The sequence below is a fragment of the Nannospalax galili genome, unplaced genomic scaffold (assembly GCF_000622305.1).
Source record: "Nannospalax galili isolate Female #2095 unplaced genomic scaffold, S.galili_v1.0 scaffold579, whole genome shotgun sequence".
NCBI classification, from domain to species: domain Eukaryota; kingdom Metazoa; phylum Chordata; class Mammalia; order Rodentia; family Spalacidae; genus Nannospalax; species Nannospalax galili.
Window position 1 is genome coordinate 354,580 of NW_008344599.1, and position 21,520 is coordinate 376,099.

The window sequence follows — 21,520 nt, forward strand, 5'->3', positions numbered from 1 at the left end:
AGATCTCTTATTTGGCACTCAACCTATCTGGGCCTGGACTTTTAAAAATATTTTATTTATTATTTTTTATTTTCTGTGTATGACTGACTGTATTGCCTGCATGTAAGTAAGTGCACCTGTGCCGTGCAATGCCCGCGGAGGACAGAAGAGGCTGTCGGATCCCCTGGGACTGGAGTTACGGACAGTTGTTAGCTGCCATGTGGGTGCTGGGACTCAAACCCGAGTCTTCTGAAGCATAGTCAGTGTTCTTAACTGCTGAGCCATCTCTCAAGCCCTGAACATTTTAAATTGAGAAATTTTTAGTTACAGTTTTAATCTCATTGCTTGTTAAAGATCTGTTTAAATCATTTATTTCATCTTGGTTTCATTTTGGTAGGTCATATACATCTAGAAATTCATCCACTTTTTTTAGATTTTCCAATTTAGTGGAAGGTATAGCCTTATGATTTTTTGAATTTCATTGATATTTGTTGTAATGTTTCTCTTTTCATCTCTATTTTATAAATTTGGGGGTTTTTTCCTCTAGTCTTCTTGGTTACCTTGTCTAAGGGTTTGTTAATCTTAATTATCTTTTCAAAGAGCCAACTCTTTGCTTCATTGATTCTTTGTATTGTTTTTTCACTTCTGTTTCATCAATTTCCATCCTAGCCTTACTTGCTTCTTCCCATCTATTGCTTTTGGGTTCAGCTTGTTCTTCCTTTTCTCAGACACTAAAGTGCATCATTAAGCTATTTCCATGAGATTTCTCTGACTTTTTCAATATGGGAGTTTGGCGTTATAAACTTCCCTTTTAGGTCTTGTTCTCATGGTAGGGCATAGGTTTGGACATGTGTGCTTTCATTTTCACTGAATGCTAGGAATTTTTTAATTTCACTCTTGAATTCTTCAATACTATATTTGTTATTAAATAGTGTCCTAGTTTGTTTCTCCTTTGCTGTGAAAAAACACTCTGACCAATACCAACTTGGGGAGGAAAGAGCTTATACATCCCTGGTCACAGTTCATCTGGGAGCCCAAGGTAGGAACTCAGGGCAGGAACCTGGAGGCAGGAGCTGGAGCACAGGCCATGGAGGAACACTGCTTACTGGCTTGCTCCCCTGGCCCCTGCTCAGCCTGCCCAGGGATGGCACCATCCCACATCACACAACAATCAAGAAGATGCCTCACATACATGGCCACAGGCCAGTTCAATGGAGGAAATTCCCCAATTGAGGCTCCCTCAACCCAGGTGTGTCAAGTTGACACTAAAGCGATCCAGCACAAATAGTGTATTATATAATTTACATAATTTGATGTACTTTCTTTAGTTTTTCTTACTATTAATTTCTAGCTTTATTCCACTGTTAGATAGAATGTGTGGTGGTTTGAATAAGAATGTCCCCCATCACCTCCCTTTACTTCCCCGGGCAGCACAGCCTCCAGTGTCCAGGTGCCAGCACCTTTCCTAGTCCCCAGGTGCCCTCTGGGCCTGGTCCCACCCTCGCCTCCCTTTGCTTCCTGGGCTGCACAGTCTCCAGTGTCCTGGTGCCAGCACCTTTCCTGGGTAAGTCCAGCAGTGCCCACCACACCTTGACTACCCCAGCCTCATTCACCCTCCCAGCTCCCCTTCTAGCCTGGGTACTGGCCCATTTCTTCTCTTGGAACCCCAGACTCCAGGAATGACCTCTAGGCCCAGAATCCCCACTGCTTCCTGATCCTTTGCATCCAGACCAGCCCAGTTCCTCCCAGTAGTCCCCAGGAGCCCTTGGGACCTCTTCCCACCACCACCTCCCTTTGCATCCCTGGGTGGCACAGCCACCAGCTTCCTGAGACCAGCATATTTGAACTCAAGAACTCAGCATCTTTGAACTCAAGAACAAAGAATCAAGAAAGGAAGTAACTCAATTAAAGGATGGGCTAAGGAGCTGAACAGAGTTCTCAAAAGAAGAAGTAAAGATGGCTAAGAAGCATCTTAAAAGGTGTTCAACATCATTAGTAATTAGGGGAATGAAAAATTAAAGCCATTTTCAGACTGGCTAAGATCAAGAGAACAAATGATACCAAATGTTGGAGAGGATGTGGGGAAAGGAGAACACTCATTCACTGCTGGTGGGGCTGCAAATGTGTTCGACCCCTATGGAAAACAGTGTGGAAAACTCTTAAAAAACTACAAATGAACCACCATTTGACCCAGTTATACCACTCCTTGGCATATACCCAAAGAACTCGTCCTATTGCAGAGACACTTGTACATCCATGTTTGTTGCTGCTCTTTTCACAATAGTTAAGAGACGGGAGTAACCTAAGTGTCCTTCAGCTAACAAGTGGATGCTGAAAATGTGGTTCATTTATACGATGGAGTTTTACTCAGCAGTAAAGAAAGATGAAATCAAGAAATCTGCAGGTAAATGGATGGAACTAGAATAGATGGAACTAGAAGCTGTTATACTAAGTGAAATAACACAGGCTTAAAAAACAAATGACACATCTACCTCATATGTGGATCCTAGCACCAAATCCTTATACATGAGTATGTATCCTGATATAATTGCAGGGACCAGGAAAATGAAAAGGAACCAGGAAGGTAAAGGGAAAGAAGGAACCTGAGCGAGAACAGTAGGAGACAGGTGTTAGTAAAGGGAAGTGGATAAAATGCAGTTATTTTAAGGGGAGGGAGGAGGGAAGGTTATACAAGGAAACTTGCAGATAAAGGGAAAGAAGGAGTTCAAGAGAGGTGGGACCATAGGAGAAGGGTATTATTAAGGGAGAAAAGGGAAAAATGGGGACACTTTAAATGGAGAAACTAGAGGGAACCATATTATACATACAATTATATGTATAACCATATTATACATGACAAATTACACATACAACCAGATCAAAGAATGTAACATGCCTAGGCCAGGTTTATCTGAAACCATTTGGTCTTTGCTCAAGTTCTATCTACATGGCATATGGTAATTAAAAGTACCAGGCTGGTGGAACTATCCTTCTTGGATGTTTAACAGACTTACTTTGAAGCCTATACCAATTTGGTCAGAGGGACATAAAGGACAGTTTTGGCTCCTTGCCCCCCTAGGTCGACTAAGTTCCAGGGGACTATGAGCATCTCTCAAAATGTCCTGTAACTGTGGTGAGTCACGTGTCCTCTTGATCAAGGATGCCGAGGAGACCCCACGGGATGGACTTGAACCAGTGTCCAGTCTACAAAGAGGAGGGTCAACACAAAGGAATCACTTCCCCCATGCTTCCAAGTGAAGCCAGCCGTGGTCGAACAGGACCTTTGACTTATCTTCACATAGATGGAACGCCGTGGTCGATCAGGACCTTTGACTTATCTTCACATAGATGGAACTGGTAAAAAAAGGATCCAGCGGCTCCTCCCAAGCCCATGTGACTCCTGAGGATCAGATCCTCAAATGGCCTTAAGAGTAAAATAAATTGATTTTTCTGGGCCAACTGTATGGTCTTAAACACCCAAGGGGAAAGTATAACCAAAGATTAAAGGGGCCAATATAATTTTTAAGAGTCCATATGTATAGCTAAAGGCTACATAACAAGAAACAATGCCAGACAGGAGATACCTTTTTTTGAGTTGTTGGCCAGGGTGGCCCAAGAGACTCCCAGACAGTAACCCAGCATAGGACTGGGAAAATGAACATCAGACCCCAATCTTATCTAAAGGAATATTAACAACTGATTGCTGCTAGATGAGGAAGAGCTGATCTTCCTAAAACAAGGAATTCTAGATAGGCTGACTAGATTCACCGGATGGACAAACACTGGGGAATGGCTGGGGATTCCAACAACACAGTGGATAGTAACAGGGATGACAGAATATATGGGCTGCAGTGGGGGGTGGGGGGAGAGGCTATGTGAGGGTGCCATTTGGGAAGTGGGTATATAGATGAATAAGATTGTTTGGGATGTTCTGTATGAAATACCAAAAATATCAAGAAATAAATTAGTTATATTTGAGGAAGAAGCATAAAAATTTGCTTCATGTTAATTAGTAGAGGTGAAAAACATTACCGTTGAAATCTACCTGGTGACTTTTTTCCATGCTCAGGTGGCAAGGATCCAAGTGTAACCAACTGTGACTAGTAGTAATCAGATACATAGAGATTAAAGACACATGTGCAAACATCTAATTGTTGGTAGCATCAAAAATGTAGGAAACAGCGTATTTTTAAATGAAATGGAGATCTTTAAAGGGTAAAAACTCATTCAATTTCATGTCTTACAGGGCTTATACTGGGTGCAATATTATATAACTGTATTAATTCAACTGTGAACCTAAAAATTTACAGCCACTTTTGAAAAAGATGTATCCTTGCTCTGGAATGTGTTACTGAATATGTTAAAGCTATAATGAAATTCTACTTCTAATCATGTGGTTATTAAATTAAAAAATTAAAAAAAATAGTGTCCTATTTGTGTGTGTTATGCATTCATATATGTTCATGTGTGTGGATGGTGGGTATGTGTACACATGCAAGTGTGTGCAGAGGCCCTGACATGTATGTGTGCATGCATGTGGGGGTCAGAGGTCAACATCAGGTATCTTCCTCTATTGCTCTCCACCCTAACTTTTCTTATGTAGAGTCACTCTCTGAACCCGGAGCTCATCAGTTTCACTAATCTGGCTCTCCAGAAAGTTCCAGTGCTTGTCTCCCCTGTACTAGTGCTGAAGTTACAGATAAACATCATTGTGCCTGGTTTTTACATGGGTGCTGGGAATGCACACTCGAGACCTCATGCTTGCACAACAAGTAATTTAATCCCCTGAACCATATCCCCAACCCTGTAATGTTCTCTTGATGATTGTTTACTTTATCAGTATTGAAAGACTATCATCTCTTCTGAATAATTTTGATTGGAAGTCTGTTTTGTCAGATTTTAGAACAATGACTCCTGATTGTTTCCTAGTTCCATTTGCTTAGAATACCTTTTTCTATCCTTCCATCTCAAGGTAACATCTATCTTTGATTTGGAGGTGTGTTTCTTAGAAGCAACATATAGATGGATCCTGTTTTTCAGTCCAATATGCTAGTCTGTGTTATTTGACTGGCTGGAGAATCAGGATCTTTAATATTTAGGCCTATTATTGAAAAGTGTGTATTAATTTCTATCATTTTATTGATTTTGTAGTGTTTGATATTTTCTCATTCCTCGTGTGTTTAACTGCTGTTCTTGACTGATTTATTCTTTCCTGTAGCTTCATGGATGTGTCCATTTTTCTCTGCAATATGAAGAAGTCTTTCTAATACCTCCTGTAGAGCTGTTAAGTGGTCAAGAGTTCCTTTAGTCTACTTTTATCTTATAATTTTTTCTCTTTCATTTATGACAGCTGGTTTTGCTGTGTTTTTCAGTCTGAGTTGGAAGTCCTGCTCTTTCAGAACTTGAAATACATTGTTCCAAGTCCTTCTGGCTTTTAAAGTTTCTATTGAGAAGTCAGCTATTTATCTATGGGCCTGTCTTTATATGTCAATGGGTGTTTTTCCCTTGTAATTTTCAATACACTTTCTTTGTTCTGTATATTAGAGTTTTGAGCATTATATGACATGAAAGTTTCTTTTCTGGTATCGTTTATTTGGTGTTCTAATGGGCCTCTCTTTTGGAAATTTTCTGCTGATTTTATTGAAAATGTTTTCTATGCCTTTGTCACAGAATTTTTCTTCTATTCCCATAATTCAAAAATTTAGAATTTTTTATTTTGGAAAGAGTTTCACTAGGTATCCCAGACCAGCTGCAAATTCATGATCCTCTTGCCTCAGACTCATGAATGTGAGGCTTACAGGCATGCAGTACCAATTCCTGAAAGTAAACAGTTTCCTTACTAAGGCAGAAAATGTTCTACAGATATGGAGCAATATTATGTTTTGATTAATATTCGCAATGCAGTGGCTACACACACGATAGAGTTTTAAGTTTCATCTGCATTTATAAGCTTTCCTTCGTGGCTTTCTAAAGTGGAGAGCATCAAAGACCAAAACAATAAATCAAGCCCAAACTTGCAACATTTCCATTTCTACATTTTAAAAACTGCTACCATGGTTAATTTTCAAGACCTACAGAGTTGAAAGGATTGACTCCCTGCACATCATTGCAAAGCGGGGGATACAAAATATACAGATCACCACAAGAGCATAGACTCTAGTAAAATGTCAAAACGTAATTTTCATATTTTATTATTCTTACTTATTTTATATGTATAAGTATTTTTCCTGCATGTATGTACATGTACCACATGTACACAGTGCCCATGGAGGCCAGAAAAGGGCATTAGATCCTGTGGAACTAGAATTATGGACAGTTGTTAGCTGCCTCATTGGTGCTGGGAAGCAAACCCAGATCTTCTGCAAGAGCAGCCAGTGCTCTTAACTACTGAGCTACCTCTCCAGTCCCACTCCCAGAATATTTTTTAAATAATTATTTTAGTTCAATTTGTTTATGTTTTCATAACTTAACCTTTAATACTACGTTCAACATCCATCATGCAAAATTTCTGAGAAGTTAACAGTTGGTTCTCACAAGCTCACCGTAGGCTCATATGCTTTCCCATTACAGATCGACTTGGAAAACCAAAGATCACACAGAGTTTAATAACACTCAAAAACAACACTTGTAATGTCACACTGACATGCTCTGTGGGGAAAGAAGAAAAGAATGTGACATATAGTTGGAGTCCCTCTGGAAAAGAAAGCAATGTCCTTCAAATCTTCCAGACCCCTGAACACCAAGAGCTGACTTACACTTGTACAGCCCAGAACCCTGTCAGCAACAATTCTGACTCCATCACTACTCAGCAGCTCTGTACAGGTAACCAGCTCTGTCCATCTCTCCCAGTGAGTCTCAGAAATCACTCTGAAGAGCTTCAAGGCCTGACCTTGGCCTCATCTTTAGGGGAATTATGCCTCCTTTATACTGAGTCTGACCTTGGGGGTATCGCCTCTCAAGGAAGTACACTGTGAAAAAGACCAAAGCCTTCTTCAAGGTGCTAAGCATTTCAAGATATTTTGAAGCAGCCCATTATTGGCCCTCTGACTCAATTTGTGACTTTTTAAAAAATATTTTTTTTTATTTTATGTGTATGAGTGTATTGCCTGCATGTATAGGAGTGCACCCATGTCGTGCAATGCTGTGGAGGTCAGAAGAAGGCTTTGGATTCCCCTGGAACTGGAGTTAAGGACAGTTCATAGCCACCATGTGGGTGCTGGGAATTGAACCTGGGTCCTCTGCAAGAGCAGTCTGTGCTCTTAACCTTTGAGCCATCTCTCCAGCCCTTCAGTTCATGACTTTTAATAGCAGAAAGTGCAGTTTCCTGAAGCACTTTGGTATTCCCTAGAGGGCATTCCATTTTAACAGTGACCCTGAATGCAGACAAATCTGCCCAGAATCCTGGGCCTGTTTCCTGATAACTAAGACTCACAACAACTTCTGTTTCTAGAGATCCCAGGCCTCCATCCTCGTCGCATCAGGTTGCTCAGTGGTCTGGCTGTTCTCGCTCTGCTTATTCTCATTGCGTCTTCAGTGTTTCTGCTCCATTTATACAAGAAGAGGCAAGGTAGGATTTAGTGTGAGAATACAGCTTCTTTCTTCCAAGGACTGAAGTCACTTGCCCAGGGTGGAATAGAAAGTGCCATTCTGGGAACAAGAGTGACAGGCTGAAGACACAAGGGTAAAAGTATTTACCAGTCCAGAACAGAGATAAGAAAAAGTTCATAAGGAAAATGTGCTGCAAGAGAAACAGAGCTGCAGAAGTCAGATTCTGAGAGAGAATCTTCCTCTAAAAGGAAGTGCAGTTCTTTTTTTTTGAGATAGGTCTCACTATGTATCCCTGGCTAACCTAGAACTTGCCTTGTAGACAAGGTTGGCTTCAAATTCACAAAGATCCATTTGCTTCTGCCTCCCTAAGTTGTAGGATTAAAGGTGTGTGTCACCATGCCCAGCTGGAGTTCTTTTTTTAAATATTTTATTTTTTTATTTTATGTGTATATTGCCTGCATGTACGTAAGTGCACCCATGTCGTGCAATGCCTATGGAGGTCAGAAGAGGGTGTTGGATGCCCTGGAACTGGAGTTACAGACAGTTGTGAACTGCTGTGTGGGTGCTAGAATCGACCCCAGCTCCTCTGCAAGAGCAGCCAATGCTCTTGACCACTGAGCCATCTTTCCAGTCCCCTGGAGTTCTTTTTTAACAGTTAAGAAAAGCTATTTGGTCTTATCTTGTGTGCCACTTGGGTGAGGTCTGTATCTGGAGAGATAGGTGAGCATATTACTGTTTTGTTAAGTAGCAAAGTTTACAATGCCAGTTGTCTTTCTCGAGAGTGAACACTTGTGCTAATATGCCACAGGTCATTAGGAGTTAGGCTTTAGATGTCTGAATAAGACATCACAAGTTGCTAGGGTCAGACTCCAAGTAGTCAGGGTCTGATTATTAAAGGGTGGGAATTTCTGCTCATTTTTTTATATAAATGTGTATTAGTGTTTTGCTTGTATGTATGTAAGTACACCCATGCATGCAAAGCCCATGGAAACCAAAAGAAAGCATGGGATTTCCTGGACCTAGAGTTATAACAGTTGTTAGCTACCATGTGGGTGCTGAGAACTGAGCTCTGGTCCTCTGCCAGAGCAGCCAGGGCTCTTAACCACTGAGCCATCTCTCTAGCCCCTTTATTTCTTTTTTAAGATTCATTTTATTTATTTATTTATTTATTTATTTATTTATTTATTTATTTATTTTGGTCTTTTTGAGACAAGGTTTCCCTGTAGCTTTAGCTGGCCTGGATTCGCTAATGGAGACCAGGCTGGCCTCCAACTCCCAGAAATCTGCCTACCTCTGCCTCCCAAGTGCTGGGATTAAAGGCATGCGCCACCATGCCCGGCTAGATTTATTTTTAAATATGAGGGGGGACATGCACATGTCTGTGGATGGCAGAAAATAGTGTCAGATCCCCCAGAGCTGGAGTTACAGGTGGCTGTAAGCCACCCAATGTATGTGCTGGGGACAAAACTCGGGTCTTTTGGAAGAACAGGAAACACTCTTAACCACTGAGCCGCCTCTCCAGCTTTGTCTCTTCATCTTCCCCACTGATAAATCAGCAAGGCTAAATAAGGGAAGAAAGTTATTTTTTCTCTTGGTGCTGCTTCAGAACTGAATAGGGGTGAGGGGCCCTGGTTGGGCTTTCTGACCTGTTATATGATTGATTCTTAAGTAATATTTTAGAGCAGGAAATGGTAGGAGGTTAAAAGACAGACTATAACATCATTCAGAGGCTGAGAGGACCTCATGGTGGAAGACAGATGCCAAGAGGGTTGATATTCCTGGGACAATACCATATGGAACCTAATGGTTTGTGATTTGAAGGATATCGGGTTAAATAAACAAAGGCTAAAAAGAATGAGAGTAACTATGTTGGTGATGTGAGCAGACCCAAGAGTTATCACCTAAGAAAGTCAGTCCCATGTGTCCTGCCAAAGGAATCATCCTTTAGAGTCTCTTCCTCTTTCTGTCCCTCCTTCCCTCCCTAAAATCAGATGTCTGTTCTCTTAGCTGCATTTCATACTGTCCCTGATAGATGTGCATAGACACAGCATTTTTCTCTTAAGGCCACGTAGTACCCACTCCTTAGGCTATGAAAGCATATGGAGGGTACAGTGCTTTGCAGTACTCTTGAGGTAAGAGAATCAACCTCATCCTGATGGACCCAATTCCATAGCTAATTCAGGATTTTCCTCAATAATTTATGGACAAGTTATGATAAATACAAGAAGCCAAATCGAGTTCACTTTTACCAGTACATATGACCTGCTATAATGGGTTATCACCTAGATTGCTTTCTCAGGCCAAGAGATCCTTAAAAAGGGTACAGTGAGGTTTGGTTATTAGGAGCACCTTGGATATTAAGAGCGAGGAAGGCAATGGTGCAAGTGCTGGTCCAATAACCACACACCTTACTTCTACATAGAAGAAAAGGCCCAAAGCACGTGGTGTTGTCTAGGCAGAAAAGTGAAAGATTTATCTTTTTCACATGAGGAGGTTGAGGTATGAAAGAAGTAAAAAGTCAAGATCATTCCAAGAAGGGGCTGCAGCTGAAGGGTTTGATGTTGGGGTGCTGAAATTGTTTTATTTTCCCAACATGGTGACACTTTGGGGAGCTGATTGGGAATCATTGTTAGTCATTGGAGAGAGAGGACTTTGGAGGACTTTTTTAGAGGAAAAACAATCTTGCTAAGGAGAGAGATCAGAACTCAAGAAGGTAGACTGACTTGGTCAAACTGAGAGTTTTTACTTAGAGTTTTGTCAGGTGTGTCAATAGCACATGCCTGTGAGATGTGCGTGTTATCCGGGAGGGGGAGAGAGGGAGAGAGAGAGAGAGAGACAGAGACAGAGAGAGACAGAGAGAGACAGAGAGAGACAGAGAGACAGAGAGAGAGACAGACAGAGACAGAGAGACAGAGAGACAGAGAGAGGGAGAGAGAGAGAGAACATTCTTTTTGTCTTAACAGGAAAGTGAATTTGCTCAATGAATGGACTTTTCACTGTTGCCATAGCTTCGATACCACTGGGACCCTGGCTTAAGAGGGCCACATCTGACAAGACTATGCCCTCAACTAGTGAGCAAGGAGATATGAAAAAGTGAAATTTATGTTCCTAGATGACTATGACAGTGGTGATATGGTATTAAAATGGTGCTAAGTCTGGTAAGATAGCGATTCCATTGAAAATTTGTATAGAGGAAGATTATTAATTGAGTCTATTTGAATGGATTGGCTGGTTAAGCACTACTAAACCAATTAGGACTTAAGAGCCAGCAAAGCCAGAAGTCCACTGCAAAGGCTGAGTTGCGGTGTTTGAGGAGATCAAGAGCTTTTTGGAGGAGATAAGGAGAGGTAGCTATAGGGATTAGGAGGAGGAAAAAGAGGATAATGAAAGCCATAATGGTTAAAAGTATTGCCATGAGGTAATTTCTGGAAGAGATAAGAAATATGATAATAGATATTATGAAGATGAAGAGGAAAGCCTATGGCCAGTATAGGAATCCAGCAATGTTGATATAAAGGGGTAAAGATGGGGTCATAACTCAAGGGAAGAGATGACCTCAGTCCAGGAATACTCTGAGAAGTCTCCCCAAAGGAAAAGGCCTAGAATGAATTCCAAAGTTAGATTGAGTGTTCTAGAATGCTGTGGAAATAATGGATAGATAGCTTATGAAAATATATCATAGAACTCAGAAAAAGAGAAAGAATCTTGGCTACTCATTAAGGTCTAGAAGTATTTGATGGTGGGTTTTACTTGGGTCTTGCAGGAAGGGCAGACAGAAATCTCAAAGAAGCTTACAGGAGTAGGCATTTGAGCTTCTGAAGGAAGAACATCAGGCATGGGTGAAAGCTGACCCAAGAGAAAGGCAATCTGTGCTGCATGTAGCAGAGCTGGAAAGGCAAGGCTACTCAAGCCCTTTGAAGCCTAGGCAATTCTATCATCAGCCCCATAAGCCAGACATGAATCTGAGAGATTTGGTGGTTTTCCTGCTGGTTTCAGTATTGCTTTGGTCTGGTATTTTCTTGCTATGATCCCATTTCTCCCTTTTGGAATTGGAATGTTTATTCTGTGCCATTGTATTTTAGAACTATTAAGCTCTTTTTTTTATTTTATAGGAGCTCACAGTTAAAAGACTGCCATGAGTCTCTGAAAAGACTTGGACTTTGGACTTTTATACGGTGTTGAAATTTAAAGACTATGGGGATTTTTTGAAGTTGGACTTGAATATTTTGCATTATGAATGGCCATGAGCCTGTTAGGACAAAGGATATAAAGTTGTGACTTAAAAGTGATGCATTTAGGTGTCATATTGACAATGGATAGAGTTATGATGGTTAATCTTGATTTTCAACTTGACAAGATCTAGAATTACCATGAAAAGCAGCCTCTGGGCGTTTCTGTGAAGGATTATCTAGATTAGGTTAACTGAGTCAGGAAGGCCCATTGGGCTTGGATCCTTATCCCAATAAAATGGAGAAAAATGAACTGAACCCAAGCTTGCATCATTTTTTTTTTTTTTTTGCTTCTTGACTGTGGATGTGACATGACCAGCTACCTGAAGTTTTTACTGCCACAACTTCCCCACCAAGATGGACAGTACCCCAGAATGGTGAACCAAAATAAATCTTGCCTTCAAGTTGCTTCTGTCAGTTATTTCATCACAGCAACAAGACAAGTACTTTAATATGCCATCCCTCTGGAGTGGCTGTGAGTCATAGTGTAAAGCCTGCTGAGTCTCCTGGAGGGGTCTGTGAGGACATGGGAGGGTGAACTTAGAAACCAAAGAAATCTAGAGTGAAGCCAAGCTGCCTGTTTAGTCTATTGAGCAGCTCAGTTGCTACTCTGAGAATGTCAGAGTGGCCCTTTTAATGGGCCTTGCAGTATATAGTGTCTACCTAAATTGGAAGGCACATGGCTTCTAGTAGGTCTATGCCTGAAAAGCTCAGAGACATGCTTAATTGAGGTATTATGGGTGGCAGGGACACTCTTTTCTCTCCATTATGGCTACATGGTTATTGGTCATGTGAAAAGAATAGGTTATATCTGTATAAATGTAAAGTCTCATTCCTGCCCCAAAGCTGGAGAGCCTTAGGGAAGGCAATTAGCTTTGTTTTGGGAGCTGACATGAAATTACCCAGAAGAGGCCCAGGTTTTATCATCTTTTTAAGACACTATTGCATGCCTCAGAAGTCTATGTTCTGCTATCATAAAACTACTGTCTGTGAACCAGACAGCCTCAGGTTGAGGAACTGTTCTAGCACTACTGATAAGATCAACTTTCTTCACCTAGCAAAATTATAGAGAGGCCTCAGGGTTAGGATCTTGTAGCTAGGTAGGAAGATTTAAAGTTTGGCAAGGTTTTATAGTAGGCACTTGAGTTTATAAGAGAAGAATTTGGTACTTATTGATTCTGCTATTTGAGACCTAATGGAAGACCCTGAGTTGGAAGTTTTAAGGATATGGTGGGGCTTATGAGCCATTACACTCTATCTCAAGATTAATTTAGGAGCCCCTCCAACCAGATAAACTACAAGTGGCAGTGCCCTAAGGCAAGAAGCCCCTTACTTGCCATCAGATTTAATGACTTGGAAAGATAAGCAACTGCCAACTGAGACCTGGGAGAGTCCCAAAGTGTGGGTTAAAATGACCAGTTATTCTTTCACTCAAGAACATACAGAGAAAAGAGATGAGTAAGATTATAGAGAGCTAAAGCTAGTGCAGAGGTAAGTGCCTATTTTAGGATGTCCAGGGCCAATGTCATCTCAGGGATCCAATACAATGACTATGTCCCCTCAAAGCCTCATAGAGAGGTTTAGCTATCAGGCCACAATGGGAAATCCAGATTCTGAAAAATCCTGGCATGTCGGAAAAGGAACTTAGTTATTGTTTTGTAGTTAAGGGCCTCATTGTTAAAACGAGATCTTTGTGGTAACTGGAAATGCTCCTTGTGCCTGAGGTTAGTATAATACCCAGGAACTGGACTTTTGTAGGGAGATTTGGGCCTTTGAAAAAGAATCCTTATGTCCACATAGGGAGTTTTCAAAGAGTTAAGACAGTAGTTTGATCTGAAGTAAGTAGGTCTGGGCTATAGATTAATAAACCAACTACATACTAAAGGAAGAAATTCAATGGAGGACAAGTCTTTGGTTATGACCTGCCCATAAAGGTGGACCCTATCCCACAGGCCCTGAGATAGACAGTCTAGGTAAATGGCTGAGTAGCCTGGATGAGGAGGAGTCCTGACATTCAAATCAAATAGGAACTGAGAGTTTAAATGGACTGGAACACAAAAGAAAGCCATTTATGGTCTAACACCATGAACCAAGTGGCATTGGAAGATGCCTGCTCCAAGAGGGTATGAGGGGGAGCTAAGGGATGGACTGAGACCCCAGACTCATTTATGGTCCTCATGCCCCAGTCCATCCTACAGGATCTGCTTGATTTCTTTACTGTCAAAATAAAGGTGTTACATGCAGAGTTACATCAGCACAGTAACCAAATAGCCAGGATTTTCCTAGTGAGAGACCATGAGCCTTTCTGTGCTTCAGGCTTTAAAGGATGTTGGGGCCTTAAGAAAAATTGTTATAGTCCTTAAAGGCAAGGGCCATTGAGCATGAGTGGCTGTTAATGAGGTTCTAGGGATGGAGGTATCCCAGATTTCTGGGGAAACTTATTGATTGATGTAGGAATCTATAGTAGAGACTGTAAATGAGGGCCTTTGAGACCCTAACAGCTCTGGACATTACAGAACAGGGTACTCCATGTTAGGAATCCAGAATAGCCTCTGAAGTCTCAAAAAGCTTTATGTGGGCCTGAAGTTTGGACACAATGCTCCTAACTAGAAAGGGAATGGGAAAGATAGGTAGGCTCATAAATTAGTGAAAAGATATTTGTCCAGCTGAGCATGGTCTTGTGCCTTTACTCCCAGCACTCAGGAGGCAGAGGCAGATGGATCTCTATGAGATCAAGGCTAGCCTGGTCTACATAGTGAGTTCTAAGTCAGCTGGGACTACAGCAAGACATTGTCTCCAAGAAAAAGGTATTTGTCTATCATGCAGGTTAAGAGGGATATAACATGGGCCATTTGGGAGTTTCTCATCAATACTATCAGTGAAGAGGACTAAGGACCAGAAGGTCAAACCAGGGAAGGTGGTCAAAATGGAAAATCTTCTATATTGATATTTGAATATTGATTGCTTCTATATTGATAAGAAATTTTGTTTGGGTTCCTGCTACATCTGGGGTTATCTGAGGTTCATTCATAGGGACCTATCAGTCCTTACAGGGAGAGGGATTTCTTTCTTCATCAGATTCCTCATAGTTTAGAAACAAAGTCAAGGGCATTTGTCTTTTTGCTAGTATGGGGTCCCTGGATTGAGGCTGGCCTGCCCTTATAAGGGAGAAGGGGGCATTTTCACTTCTAATGGGTTTCAACCCTGAAAATTGGAATAGCCCTGGGGGAAACTCAGTGGTTTGGGGCACTCCCAGCTGAAATGTCTTAGCTGACCACAAGGACAACAGGAAAGCATCTTCCAACCTGAGACCAGGTTAGCTCCCTTAGATGAAACCAGGGACTGCTAGATGGAGCTCTATGATTTCAGAGATGAACGGAGAACAGGAAATTGTTGTGGTCATATGCTGAGCTTGTCCTTTATCTCTTTTCTCTTCCAGTTGGGCTTTTATGACTCTTGAGCTATCCTCCTATTTATTAAAGATCTTGAAGGCTGTGTCTCATAAGGAAAGGAGTCTGGGGTCCTTGGTCTAGTTTTTGAAGGTGTTGCCTAATACCTGGAGATGCTTGGTATACATACGGACCCAAATGGAACCAAGGTCCCCATTAGCTACCTTGTACAGTGGAAGGATGTTCTCTGAAGAAGAGAGAATTACTTTTAATTGTTCCCTGAGTTCCCTATATGAAGTTTCTAAGACAGTGTGTATGAGAGAGATCATATCTGGGTAAGGAAAAGGAGTGGTTGGAGAGAGTTCCATGGGTAGAGAGGAAGGAGGAAGGGGATAAGTTAAAGGAGAGGAGTGGGAGCAGAGTTGCTAGATGGGGTAGCTGATCATGGAGGGTGAGCAGGGGTGTCTTAGTTTGTTTCTTCGTTGCTGTGACAAAATACTCTGACCACTACCAACTTGGGGAGGAAAGGGGTTATTTGTCTTACATCTCCCAGGTCACAGTTCATCAGGGAGCCCAAGGTAGGAACTCAGGGCAGGAACCTGAAGGCAGGAGCTGGAGCACAGGTCATGGAGGAACACTGCTTATTGACTTGCTCCCCTGGCCTCTGCTCAGCCTGCTTTCTTATGCTACACAGGCCCACCTTCCCAGGGGTGGCACCACCCACAGTGGGCTGGGCCCTCCCACATCACTCATCAAGAAGATGCCCCACAGACATTGCCACAGGCCAGTCCAATAGAGGCAATTCTCCAATTGAGGCTCCCTCAACCCAGGTGTGTCAAGTTGACACTAAAGCTATCCAGCACAAGGGGCTTGAGTGCACACAAAGGAAGAGTCATCAAATATATTAACTGGGACTGAGTTTAGCATGTACAAGATCCAAGCAAATACAAGTAGACAAAAACCCAGCACAGAATGTGGAAATGGGCAGCAGATCCCAATCTTAGCTGGAGAACTATTAGCCCATTGATTACTACTGGGTGAGGAAGAGCTGATTTTCTTTAAGGGGATGACTCTAGACAGGCTGACTAGATCCTAGTGGATAAGCATGCACTGAAGGACATCAGGAGATACTAACTTGACTTGAGAGGCCTTAATGTAAATGGCATAATGCATAAAATCCAGTGAGGGGGGCTATGGGAGGGTTCCAATGGGAAAGGGGGCATAAAGATGATTAAGATATTGTGTATGAGATACACAAAAATTTTCTTAATTAAATAAAATAAATTCCAACTCTACCTCAAAAAATTAATAATCTTGTAAAATAATCTAGTACAGCATATACAACATCAACAGAGTATGTTGCTAACAGGCCCAAGGACATTTTGACTTTTCATCCAGAAACTGGCTACATTTCTTTGGAGTCTTTTACCCTAAATGCCTAGCCAATTCTTACCTCCTATTCTTATCACACCATGCTCTGAAGGGGTTACCCAAAAAACCAATAGGGAATAGGGACGCAGACCGCTCTGGCTTCTTCCATGCTGAACAGGGATGCAGGGTGAGGCAATTGGAGTGCCCCTTCAGTGGGACTATCCAAAAGACTCCCAAATTGCATAACTCTTATCTCTAAGGGCAAAAGAAAGTCCTTTAATCGTGAATAGGAGATGTGAAGGAGAAGTAAAGGCAAGGGTAATTAGCATTACAAGTTCTAGACAGGGAACTAGAAAAAAGTCAGAACAGGGCAATTTTCAAATGTTCATATGAGAGTCTATCGGAATTTCTTGACAAGGGCTTCCAAAAGCATCCCTCTATTGGGTTTTTCCTCATCTTTCTTTTGTCTTCCAAGGCTGGGCTAGTTGGCTGGGAAGAGTGGCTTAGATACCCAGGTGAGGGTCCAGTGACCCTGCTTGGCAGTCCTTTAATGAATGAGCACAACCGTCAACAAGCCCAATTGTGACTATGTTTAGCGATCAGGCTCAGCTGAAGTCGTGATGATGGTAGTTATTTCATGCAGAAGGAACTGCTGTATAGCATCATCTTATTAAAAGGACCTGGAGTTTAATAGGATTTGGTGCTAGGAACTACATATGAGGGAGAACATACTTCGTCTGTTTTTCTGAGTCTGTGTTACTTCACTTAGTATAACAGTTTCTAGATCCATCCATTTACCTGCAAATTTCATTATTTTATCGCCACAAATATTCTTATGTCAGGAGCCATACCATGAAGTGTAGTTAACATATCAGACTGACACCTTTAAAGAAAACTGACTCTCCTGGCAGCAATCAATTGCTAATAATTCCTCAGCTAAGGATAGGACTTTGTACCTAACTCCCCCCTCCATGCTGGGATTTTGTCTGGCAGAGTTTGCACAGGTCTTGTGGGTTCATATGTACATCCACTCCCTCTGGCTTTTACATTATTTCTGTCTTCTCTTCCATAAGTATCCCTGAATCTTGGGGAGATGGGTAATATATAGATGTTCCATTTAAAGCTGAATGCTCCACAGTCTCTTATTCTCTGCATATTGATCTGTTGTGGATCTCTGTTAATCACCATATACTTCAAAAAGAGATAGGCACTAATCTATGAGTATAACAGTAAGTTATTAGAAGTCAGTTTAAAACAATGTCCACTTAGCAGAATAATACTAGTTGGCACTCTCCTAGGGTCTATAACCTACTGGCCACAAGTCCTGGACCCCAATAATGGTTCCAGGTATGGATTCCATGTGGAATCCATCTAGAAAGTGGTTGTTTACTCCCATTACATTCATGCCACTATTGTACCAGAGGTCCTATCTTGCCAAGCCAGTCATTATTGTAGCTTTCAGGGTTCACAGCTGGGTAATTGAAGACTACCCTGATGATTATTTTTCTCCTCCAGTAGCATACATAACGCCTTCCAGCCCTATGAAAGCTAATAAGTAGGGGTGAAATTTCAGTCAGTACCATCTTGATTTCTCCATGTTCTATGACTCAAGTATGTAGTGTTTTCAATAATAGGATCTTACTGTCAAGTTCTAGTGAGTAACCAAGAGCAATGGCAATAGCCAGTAATGTTTGGGGAGGAGATTTATGGGATCCCACTGGCCAACAACTCCAAAGAGATAACCCATTCCTGGCACTGGGCTTTTTACTTGCTAGCCTGTGGTTGTCCAGTAAGGGACTTGTTTTCCTGTTATAGGGTTACTCCAAATAAACTTTTTTAATATAGGCCCATGTTTTTCTACAGTAGTCAGTTTCCACATGACTTTTTCAAAAGGCCTTTAGTGTTAGTTACTCATCCCCATAATCCTTCCTCTACTCTCCCTCGCATTCCACACCTGCATTTAATCATATCTGTTCCATTATTCCCCTTTACCCCTTTATATCACTGCATTTCATCTCCCCTCCCTTGAACTCCCCTCCTCTGTGGCCCCTCATTAGTTTCCTGACCTCTATGGGTTTTCTAAGTGAAGTATACATATCTAAAGATTCAAAGCTAGTGTCCACATATGAGAGAAAACATGCAACATTTGTCTTTCTGGATCTGGGTTACCTCACTCAGAATGACTGTTTCCAGCTCCATTCACTTACCCTCGAATTTCATAATTTTGTTTTTCTTAACAACTGAATAATATTCCACGGCTTAAATGTACCATACTTTCATTATCCATTCATCAGTTGATGGATATCTAGGTTGTTTCCATTTCCTGGCTTTTGTAAATAGAGCAACAATGAACATGGATGAGCAGATATCTCTGTAGACAGATATGAAGTCCTTTGGGTTTATCCCCAGGAGTGGTATGAGTGGATCGTGTGGCAGATCTATTTCTAGCTTTTTGAGGAACCTCTGCACTGATATTCCATAGCTGCTGTACCAGTTTGTACTCCCACCAGCAGTGAATAAGTATTCTCCTTTCCCCACATCCACTTCAGCATTTGTTGCCTTTTTTAAAATCTTAGCCATTCTGACTGGGGTAAGATGAAATCTCAAAGTAGTTTTCATTTGCATTTCTCTGATGGCTAAGGATATTGAGCATTTTTAAAAAGATTTCCTGCCATTTGCATTTTATCTTTTAAGAACGCTCTCTCTAGTTCCTTGCTCTAATTTTTAATAGGGTTGTTTGTTTTCTTCTTAATGCTTAGGTGGTTTTTTGGTTTTTTGGTTTTGTTTTGCATATTCTAGCTACTAAGCCTTTGTCAGATGTACAGCTGGTAAACATTTTTTTCCCATTCTGTAGGCTGTCTCTTCACTTGAATGATGATGCCCTTTACTGTAAACAAGCTTTTTAGTTTCATGTGGTCCCATTTGTCAATTGATGTTCTCAAATCCTGCACTATTAGGGTCCTGTTCAGAAAGTCCTTTCCTGTGTCTATAAGTTCAAACATATCCCCTACTTTCTCCTCTATTAGATTCAGGGTGTCAGGTTTCTTGTTGAGATCCTTGATCTATTTGGAGTTGAGTTTTATGCAGGGTAAAAGATAAGAATCTAGTTGGTTCTTTAAAAAAATTAATAAGATTGACAAACCTTTAGTCAAACTAACCAAAAGAAAGAAATAGAAGCTAAATTGAAGGTAAAATTTTACAAACTGAAAGTTGCCATGGATTGGTCGATGGACGGACCAAGAGAACAAGACATAGTGGTACTTGCCTTTAATCTCAGCACTCAGGAGACAGAGATAGGCAGATCTCTGTGAGTTTGAGTCCAGCCTGGTCTACATAAAATTCCAAGTCAGCCAGAGCTACATAGTGAGACCCTGTCTCAAAAAGTAAAAGAAAGAAAAAGGAAAAAAAAAAGGAAGGATTTTGGTTTACACTTCTGGGGGGATACAGTCCTTTATGACAGAAAGGGTATTGCAGCAGAAACAGGAAATGACTGGTTGAATTATGTCCACAGCCAAGAAGCAGAGAACAGAGAATGCCTGTGTTCAGCTCGCTTTTTCCTTTGTTTCACTCTAAGATCCCAGTCCACGGAATGGTACCACTGACATTTAGGGTGCATCTTCCCACCTCAGTTAACCTAATTTAGAAAATCCTATACGCATGTCCAGAGACTTATTTCCATGATGATTCTAAATCCCATCAAGTTGATAATTAGGATTAACCATCACACTTGGCCAGGGTCCTTCAGTTGAAAACAGGAAGCAAGGTTTTCCAAAAGGCCTAAAAAGAAATCCTTAGCTTCTACTCTATTGGGTGATGGCAGTCTTTAGCAACAGCCCAGGGGCCTTCAGGCTTCCCTGGAGAGCAGCCAGAGAACGTCAGTTATCCATAGGCAAACTGACAGACCACCACAAGAACCAGAGTAGAGGTAAAGGAGGGAAAGGAGAAAGTTCCCCCTCTAGGAGACCAAAATGTTGTTCTAGGACTACCAGTGACAAACCAAAAGCTTAGGGATGAAAGCGTTTTCCAGATCGAGAGTTATATAAATATTTAATAAAGAAAACATGCCATAGGAGAGACTAAGACACAGCAGGCAAATTCTCAGAAAGAAAATCCCCCCCCCTCCCCCGGCCAAAGGAAATGGAGTTCATTTATAACTGGTCTTATCTCATGTGCCATTTGTATGGGGTTCATTTCTGAATAGATAAGTGGACATATTACCATCTTGTTAAGTAATGAATTTTACAATATAAATTGTCTTTCTTGAGGCTGGCCATTTGGAATAATATATCACAAGTCATTAGGAGTTAGGATTTAGATGTTTGAATAACACATTACAAGTAACTGGGGCCAGGCTCCAAGTAGTCAGGGTCTGACTTGCTTTTATTTTTGGTCTTTTTGTCTCTAGAAATGGGCTCCCAGTTCCAATATTTCTATGATTCTCACACCACCACCTCAACACCTTTTAAGCTAGTAGTCCTGATGCTGAGGCATCTTCAGAATCTATTCCAGGAGCACTAGCATTTAGTGGGCCCATTGGGCTCAAGTTTAGCACTGTTATTGACAAGTTATACTTTTTGAACTATTGTGCTCATTTCTCAGGCCCAGTGTCCTCATGGGTAAAATATTTAGACTACAGAATCACCAGAGTCACTCCCAATTTCACTGTAGTTTGATAAGGACCCTTGGAAAGCCATTGAGGGCTATGTACCAATTTTGCTTTCATAGTTATCACTAGATCCCTCTGGATTCCTCTGGATCCCTCTGGATCTTTCTATAGTTGTGCTATTCTCAGTTTTAAAAATCTGATCCGCTGGGCATGTTGGTGTACTCTTGCAGTCCCAGATATCCAATTGCCTGAGGCAGGAGGATGACTTGATCTCAAGAGTTTGAGGCCAGCCTGGGCATCACAGTAGGACCCTAATTCAGAAGCAGAGGGGAGAGAGAGGAAGGGAGGGAGGGAGGGAGGGAGAGAGAGAGAGAGAGAGAGAGAGAGAGAGAGAGAGA

General features: G+C 41.5%; 1 protein-coding gene across 1 annotated transcript in view; it reads left to right on the plus strand.

The window, feature by feature from the left end:
• The window catches only part of Cd84 (CD84 molecule), a 101,663-nt gene that overhangs the window by 11,205 nt on the left and 68,938 nt on the right, over positions 1 to 21,520 (plus strand). The window contains exons 2-4 of the mRNA XM_029567242.1: positions 6,550 to 6,801; positions 7,430 to 7,546; positions 20,337 to 20,441. Coding sequence (XP_029423102.1) covers positions 6,550 to 6,801; positions 7,430 to 7,546; positions 20,337 to 20,441 — 474 coding nt within the window. The remainder of the gene's footprint in view (positions 1 to 6,549; positions 6,802 to 7,429; positions 7,547 to 20,336; positions 20,442 to 21,520) is intronic.